The sequence below is a fragment of the Stegastes partitus genome, unplaced genomic scaffold, assembly GCF_000690725.1.
Source record: "Stegastes partitus isolate 25-593 unplaced genomic scaffold, Stegastes_partitus-1.0.2 Scaffold525, whole genome shotgun sequence".
Classification (NCBI taxonomy): Eukaryota; Metazoa; Chordata; class Actinopteri; family Pomacentridae; genus Stegastes; species Stegastes partitus.
Window position 1 is genome coordinate 178,552 of NW_007578256.1, and position 9,046 is coordinate 187,597.

At 40.9% G+C, this 9,046-nt stretch overlaps 1 protein-coding gene across 2 annotated transcripts in view; it reads left to right on the top strand.

Annotated features, from left to right (window-relative positions):
* Positions 1-3,001, top strand: part of septin7a (septin 7a) — a 42,239-nt gene extending 39,238 nt beyond the window's left edge. For both annotated transcript variants that reach the window (XM_008287857.1, XM_008287858.1), the window contains 3 exons: positions 791-926; positions 1,008-1,153; positions 2,183-3,001. In XM_008287857.1, the coding sequence (XP_008286079.1) occupies positions 791-926; positions 1,008-1,153; positions 2,183-2,219 (319 nt within the window). In that variant the 3' untranslated portion in view covers positions 2,220-3,001. The remainder of the gene's footprint in view (positions 1-790; positions 927-1,007; positions 1,154-2,182) is intronic.
* Positions 3,002-9,046: the final 6,045 nt, after the last annotated feature.

A 9,046-nucleotide genomic window follows, 5' to 3' on the forward strand; every position in this document is an offset into this window, starting at 1 on the left:
TCTGGCAGTTGTATTTTCATGTGGAAATATGCTGCAGACATACAGACAGACATAGCTCATAGGTCCAATACTGGAAAAGTTCTGGTATTCACGGGTAATTTTATAATAATGGTCATGTAGTTAGCCTTCCTGGAAATCTCAGGTTAATGCTGGTTTTAATGATCACAGGTGTATCAGTTATCGTGGTCGTATTCACTTATGTTGCATTGAGTTTCTACTTTGGGGCCTGTGTTTTCTTTATAGTCTTTCAAATATGTTTGTTTTTGACTGTTCAGTAAATGAATTACCCCAATGTTTAGTTTAGATAGAATGCAAATATTGAGAGAAAGCCTGAAATCATTTGACTTTTACCTGATTTTGCACGTTGTAATATCTAAATGTACATTTAACTAACATCTCCTAAAACAGGGCTAATACTAATGTAGTCAGTTAAATCATTTAAAATGCAATTCATGTGTTATCTAAGTGCTTAAATAATGTAACAGGATTTCATACAAAGTCAAAAGTTTGCTTCGTTTTTGTCATTGCGACTGCTGCCCTCCGTGGGGATGATGCTCTTGAAGATCAGTATGTTTTCTGAGAACACCTGTTGCTGCTACTGTCTCCTTCCAGCTGCAGCTTTCTCTGGAAACTATCTGTCCTTGTCCCTGTGGGCACTCTGCAGTCAGAGAGGGCTTTAGAAGTGGGAGGGGCCCACATTTCTGCATAGTTCAAGCGTCTACCTGGGAGATGACAAATCCACGGAGCTGCTGCTGTGTGCTGTCTGTATGATGTTGGTTTGTGTCTCCAGGAGTCCTCTTGCTCAGATGGAGGAGGAGCGACGGGATCACGTGGCCAAGATGAAGAAGATGGAACAGGAAATGGAACAAGTGTTTGAGATGAAGGTCAAAGAGAAGCTCCAGAAGCTCAGAGACTCTGAGGCTGAGGTAAACACTGTTTTTTTGGGTGTGTTGTGCTCCATTGTACATTTTTTGCTAATTCCTCACCGTACTACTGCGACCTTATAGCTCCAGAGGCGTCACGAGCAGATGAAGAAGAATCTGGAGGCCCAGCACAAAGAACTGGAGGATAAGCGTCGCCAACACGAGGAGGAGAAGGCCAGCTGGGAGGCCCAGCAGAGGATTCTGGAACAGCAGAAACTAGACGCATCCAGGTAAACAGGCCACACATGGTGGTCAGTAGTAGGTTGAAGATGTCAGTTGTGCTTTCAGCTTGAATCTCAGCACTGCTTGGTGAAAATGTTGGAGGAAACCCAACCAGAAATCACACAAAAAGATAGTGAAATAATCAAATTGCAACTGTAATATCAGCAATTTAGGAGACAGAGGCATACATCACTTCTTTTTTTCCATTGTTGGAAACACCTGGAAAAATGTTGTACATGTTAGTACCAGCGTTTTTTCTCCAAAAAAATCCACTTGTTTTTTTATTTCTTTGTTTTTGTTTTATGGCATTATAACTGTATCATGCTGCACAGAAGACATTTCTGAGTTCTCTATGCTACTAGACATGTTGTGCTGCTTTCATAGAGGTGCAGAACTTTATATTGCAGTAAAAAATGAGTAAACATTTAGTGAAAACAATTCCCAGAAAGTGCTTGGGCTTTAGACTGTTCATAAGTGTAACCAAGGTTTTCATGGCCTAAATCACAGACAGGAGTCTTGTGTCCTCCACCCACCCCAGCCACTGCCTGGCTAAGCTCTGGTGCACAAAACAAGCTTTTCATTAATTCAAATGAAGTTACCTCTGAAGCTAATAGAGCTCAAAGAAGAAAGTGTCTCAAACAGAGAAAATTATTCTGTTAATGTGTTATTTAGGTCTAAGATGGACTTTTTGCTCCATATTGTTGATGCACATTTCTCCGCACTACTAGATTTAAAGTCAGCAGTTATTCTTCCCCTATCTGCTTTGAAAGAACACAGATCAGATGATTAAAATAATTACCTGTATGTATATTGTTTAAAAGCCTGTTTTACTCCATAAAACTGTCTTTAAGAAGCTGATGCTTAAAATATGCTGTATCAGGGTATCATCAGCTGAGCTTTGGGAACCAATAAATGACTTGCTGTGAGGAAGTGCACCAGCATGTTGATCCGGTCCCAGTAACCAGACTGTGTTTCTGACTGAAAGCTTGTAGTGTTTCAATAAATGCCTGATTTCTCCCTTTCTCTTGTTTGTGTAGGACCTTGGAAAAGAACAAAAAGAAGAAGATATTTTAATTAATCTGGAGGATCTTCCCGATGTTACAGTGTATTATTATTACCTGCCAACCTGCCAGCTTCGATTGTCAGTACGTCTGTCGATCAACTACAACCGCAGTTCGACCATATTACTGTGTAATAATCAAGTGAAAGCCAGGGGGCAGCACTGTCTGGACTCTGAATCTGACCTCCGTAAAGAACTGTTATTATGCCATATTGATTCAGTGTGCAGTCCTGTTTTTGGGTCACTGCTCACTTAAACCAAATTTCACACAGAAAGCACAGCTGGTATTCTTCCCTCTGGATAAAAACAAGGACACAGTTCAGAGTCCAGCTGTTCTTTCCTCTTTTCTTCTTCTACTTTGGGAATGTTGGATGCTGCACTGTTCTGCATCCTTTTAATGCCAAAACAACCAAACAAAGAGGTCAGCCTCGTGCTGCTGCATATTTGCAGCCAGCGTCAGGCTGAAACTCACCTCAGGCACTGTTTTTTTTATATATATATATATGGATATTAATATCTTTCGGTTCACTTATTTAGGTATCACATTTAATTTCCTCCCAAGACATTATGCTCCTCAGACTCCTCTAATGTAAATTGTATAACCATAAACTGCAGTGTTTAATTCAGTTGCGTGTGATATTTTCTTACTTTCTCTTTTGTATTGGTCCTGGTATAGGAATTGTGTTCCTTTTTTTTTTGTTTTGTTTGAGTATTAAAGCCGATGTTTTCCAGCCCACCAAATGTATTCCTGACTTCACTCATGCTGAGTGTAATAAATCAAAGAAACTGCTCATGAGGTGCCTCCACATGAACTTATTTGAACTTGTTGTCCAGGTTCGGTCTAAAATCAGAAATCCTTGGCGGGGCAGGAAGCAGAGAGTCCTGCGTTAGATGTTGGTGGATGGGAGAGCTGGAGCTGAGGTGCTTCAGTCAAGCAACAGTTCACTAGATCACTGTAGGAAATTGGCTTTCTTTGCATCACATTTAGCACCGGCTGAACTGCAGCTCTGCTTTGTAATGTGTTGTTTTTATGTACAAAGTCACATAATAAAATTGTGATGGGGGGAAAAAAAAAACAAAAAAACTAATGATTCTGGCTGTACTTCACATGACAGGAATGCAGTTGCCTAACATGTGATTACTAAACCGCTGGCATTAATGGGCTCTTATAAGCGCCTCCACTCTTCTGAAATCCACCAGGCGTTTGAACCTGCCTGCAGAGATTTACTACGACATAATTAGGGAGTAATTAGTGAGCGTTGGGAGATGAGACCTCACTCGCTATCAGTGTCTCAGTTCATACCAAATGTGCTAGATGGGGTCGAGGTCAGGCCTGTGTGCAGACCAGCTGACTTCCTCCACACCAAACTGGGAAAACCAGTTAAACTGAGGAAAAGTCGTCCTCCAAACTGTTGCTGCACATTTACGCCCTCGCATTAAGATTTGTGTTTCTAATCAGGTTTTGATCATGTAGTTGGTTCATACTGGAAAAGTGATCAATAAAAGTAAAGTCAGAACTGTCTGTGCAGGTATAATCCATACGCGCTGTTCGTGTGCACTATTCTCCCACAATGCAATGCTCAAAGGAATTGGAGGAGTTGTTCACAGCTGGAGAAAGTTAAATGTGGATTGTGGTGAAATCCGTCCAGAGAAGCACAGACAACAAAACAAACCAAAAACAGTTGGATTGCTGCAATAACATTTTGCAGTCTGTCCGATACCAAGTGTACTAAGTGTAAAATGTGTATCGTAAGTATCACTGATAAGTACTTTCTGTAGAACGTGGTTAATACAGAGTATGGATCTGAATACAACACAAATAGCAACAGACTAAAAGAAAGTGTACTTTCTGCCGTATAATGTAGCAGAGAAGTTAGAAGCACTTGTGATTTCTAACATAAAATTTAAATAGGACACTCATCAGCAAAAAATATCATAAAACATACAAGACAAAGACAAAAAACATACTTAGAGACGACATGTTTGTGCTTCAAAGTTCAGTAAAGAATTATGAAATGTGTTCTGTGGCCTGCAGGCGGCAGCACAGCACTGCAGTGAACTGCCTCTGTTGAGGAGTTCAGTGACTTTTTGTGCCCTTGATCAGCCTTATCAATGTCTCTCTTAACTTTAAACATGACTGTGCTGTTTTCACCATGATGTGCTTAAAAGCTTTTTTGTGCTGAGCAAAGAACTCACCACCTGCCTGTGTTGTCGTACCCTTTGACCGGAAGAAAAGATCTTCCTTTGTGACCTTTTGCATACTTTCATTCTGCCTTAACAGTCCAGATTAGAGGCTCAATCAGCAGCACAGTGCACCTCAGTCTGCTGACTGGATAGATTTCCATGTAAAGTAAGCAACTGGTTTATAACAGTTGGTTTTAAAATAATTTTAATTCCTTAGTTAGGAAAGGTGAGTGTTTAGTTTGTCACATCCTCAGAACATGGTGGGCTCTTGATGGGCTTCCAGCAGTCATTCAGGAGGTATTTTAGGGAGGAATGCCTGGCCCACAGCAGTAACAGGATGTTCTTCAGGAAACTCCTTGAGTTCTTCTGGGAGTTTGAGGTGCTCTTCAGGAAACACTAGAGGTTCCTGGTGGATTGCATAACCTCTGGATGGTTTTGCATCCTTGTGGTGGGTTTAGTAGTCACTCAGGGTGGTCCTTTAGTTAGGATGACATGAAAGGGTTCTAAGGGTTCCCTTAGGGTAAGTTACGTGTGCTCCGAGGCCATTAGAGGATTCTGGGTTCATGTAATAGGATCGCAGGGGTTCTTGACAGCTTAACAGGATATCTAATTCTGGAAGGAGCTCCTTGACTCTTTGAAGGTGCTGCAGGGGCTCTTACGTGCAATATAAAGTTTTTTGTAGTATGTGAGTTTCAGTGTTCCTTAAGATGGTTTTTTACTGTTCTTGAGCTCGCATTGGTGTGTGAAGATTGCCAGGGTTGTTGAAGTGGTTGTAATAGTCCTTTTAAGGATCACAGGAACAATGAAGGATAAGAAGTTTGTGTTATCGTGGGAGCTGTTGGGGCTTGCAAGTGGGCTCAAGAGGTTTTTGTGAGTATTAAGTTTGTGAGATTCTCTAGGAGGGTTCTCAAGATCCCCTAGAACAAAAAAAGACTTAAGGTAGTCCTTGTGTTCCTTGTGAGGGTCACAGGGGTAACAACTGATTCTTAAGGAAGATCTTGGGGTTATTGGGAGAGCCTCTTAAGGAAATGACAATATGACAGAGATACATCCTCTGGAAAAGATTATAGGGGTTCTTGGCCTGAACTTAGCATACAGACATTTGTCTTGTAATTGTGCATGTTCTTGTTTCTATCCTCCTCCCATCCTATGTACACCCTCAATGTCCCCACATATAAAGATCAGAGGTCTCTCACCTCAGTATGTTGTTCTTGTGAGGACAGAAAAACTGGACTGGAACACTTCCTGTTGAAACCTATTTCACGGGAATGTTGCTGCTAGTAAACAGTTTGGATCCAGGTTTACTTGCCATGTACCACTGACATTAGCAAACACTGCAACAGGAGGCTGATGTTGTAACATTGAGGAATCCAGGTGTTGCATTTAAATCAAACCAAAGAGGGGGCATTCCACACACAACCAACATGTTGATCAGATCCACAATACAGTATCTAATCAATCAACTGGGTCAAATCTATAGATCTGGTCAACAGTTTAAAAGATTTATTGATGTGACCCTAACTTTTTTTTTCTCCTCTCTGGCTTGTTCAAACACAACCTGGACCCTGTGGACTCGAAGCTGCCGTGTGCAGTAGAAACACACACACTGCTGTGGAGCAGCGTCACACCACAGCCTTACCCATCTGACGGGCTCGGCTCGTTTTGATTGGCCAGCCTACCCCCCAGGTCAAGCAGGTGAAGACACTCTCAGCCAATTACAAAGGTGTACACTTAAACCTGGTGTATCAGCCCACATGACAAGACATGAAGTGGTCGCAATGTCGTGCTGCCTCGATCTCCCAGAGCAACAGGCCTTGACTACATAACAAGGATCAGTCTTTACTGAACCCCCCCATACTTCCCTGATCCATCCACTGCACTGAGCAATACACTTTTGGTGCCAAATTCTCCCCCTTATCAGATGAAACAATGTTGGTTTGTGTTTTGATCATTTCTGTCCTGACATTGATCCGTTTCACTGAAAGCCACAATCTTTCCAGATTCACTCCAGCCCGGGCCAAACATCCTGTACCTGGTAATAAGTCACAGAGACCAACGACAATCACTCTAACTTTGGTTTATATACTTAAAATGTACATGAAAGGCAGATTGTAAAGTAGGTATGGCAGCATGCTCATAATGCCAGTGATCAGCAAGTATTGTTTACCATGTTCAGTCTGTTAGCTTAGCATATTAGCAAATTAGATCATTAGAACTCAACACAAGGTACAAATTAAGGAAACTGAATTAATTTGGAAAGGGTTTTGTTTTAAACCAAAGTACTGGACAAACTGCATTTTGATTTTGTAAATCAGGGATCACTAAAACTGTTCAAATTAATTTTCTGCAGAATGTATTCATTTTATTAATTTATTAGTTTGATAGTGTTCGCTGATCAACAGAAAAGAACTGTGAATGATCTCACCCCAACAATTTTTTGGACATTTTATTGTTATTTATCTGTTATCCCTGGCCTTTTTTTTTTTTTTTTTTTAAAGGCAACGTAATATTGAATACAGTGGTATAATTTTTTGGGCACACAATGTAGTTAATAAATGCAGATAATACATACAGACTAATACCTAAACTTTTTTAATGCTCACCCAGCAATCAATGTCACATAGTTTTGGTTTGGTAACAACAAAATTATCTGGGTCCCTTCTTATCACAACTATCATGATATTTCCCCTCAAAACCACACATTCCAGCTTCAAGGTAGTGCAGGAGGGAAAGTCAGGGGATCTTCAAAGTCACCAGAATTCATCCTCAGGGAACCATGAATGTCTGATCAAGAGGAGATTATTAATTAGATTTATTTCACTGGACACGTTCAAACTTTGACCTGCTGGTGGCGCTACAACAAACCAGAGTCAGCAGGATTTGTCTTGTCATCATGAATATCAATACAAACTTTGAGTATGCCACTAGTGTGTCTAAAAACAGAAATCCACATAAGCAGCCACTAAATTATGTCATAGAAGATTATCTGGACAAAAAGAGAGTATGTAGTATGTTTTGTATTCTTGACACCTGGCCCTATTGTGGTGCCAGAGGAAAGGCCCAAGGGTTCATCCTCTGGGGACCACGAATATCCACAGCAAAATGCATAAAGAGCGTGCCCATGGTTTTTAATATCTTGTATACAATTTTAAGTTTTGATCACCAGAAGAAAGCACGTGAAAGCCCACACAGGGAACATGGATGTGTCTGGCTCATGTCACTGGACATTAACATTTCTTTTCTGTAATTGTAGCTCTACAGAAAAGGCAGGTGATCAGCAAAATCTTCAAGACTCATGCTTTTGGATTGTGACTTTTGAAAGTAAATTTGCTTTTCATCAAAATGATGGATATTGGATAGACAGACAGAATTTCAAACTGTTCACCTTCAATCATCCAACAGGGAGGTTTTCAGAAGTTATTCACTCATCCATCATTAGCCTCATTTTCACCAACTCTTTCTTTGTCCTTTCACAAAACAACAGCATTACTGGAGGAAAGAACAAGCACACAGGAACTGGAAAACTCGCCTACTTTAACACGACGAGATTGAACATTCGCTGCCGTTACATCTAGTTCTGCTGGCCTGTGTCCACAAACTAACACAAGTGCTCTCTCACCAGGTCAAGTGCAGACAAGAAGAGCCACTGACAAGATCCACAGGATTAGTAATACTAGACAGCGAGCAGGAGAAGATGCTATCAGAGAGCACAAACCCTGGACGGCCATCATGTTCTTTGGATTTGTATCGCTGTAAAATCTAAATCCTCTTAACGGATGTGGATCATTTAGCTCCATTCTTCTTTTGCATTTGTCCTTTTAAGGGAAGTTGATGCCGCCAGCTTTGAATCCTTTCTTTGATTATTTAATTGGATCATACCTGTGCTGGAGATTTCTGCTTAATCCAAGTTGCGTAAGAGGTGAGGTCAGGCCAAGCTGACAATGTCCAGTATGTATGCCATGGGGCATTCTGCCTGTAAATAGAGCTGTGATGCGAACACTGGCTTATCCTTTTAGTACCAGAGAATCCCGTTACACAGCTGACTGTCTGCACCAAATGTCTCTGTCAGTACCAGACCTCCATGTCAGTGGATCCTAATTAAACATGATTCCCATTTGATAGAGTAAACAGAGTGCCATGAGACAGAATTTGTCAGGTATGATTTTTCATATGTTACATAATTGTCTTCAATCGTACACAACTTCTGGAGATCTGACTAGATAGATAGATAGATAGATAGATAGATAGATAGATAGATAGATAGATAGATAGATAGATAGATAGATAGATAGATGAAAACCAACAAACAAAGACCCCCGGAAACACCCCAGCAACCCTTGAAATCACCCCAAGAACCACAAATTCATATGAACGATCCCTAAAACCCTCCCAGAAACCTCTCAGAGACCTTTTTCTGAGGACTACACACAAATCAATAGAGCCCCCTCCAGCCTTCTTGTGGGCAACCTTCCAAAAACCGACTGAGTGCCCCTGAAGTACTAGATCAAGTTAAAAATATGAATTAAAATAGTCCTTATGTTGGTTGGACTTTCCACAATACGTTAGAAGTGTTTAAATAACCACTCAAAAATGTCTGGAGCTACGCCAAGTGCTCAAGGTGCTTCCTTGGAGAGGGGGATCTTTACAAGACCCTTGG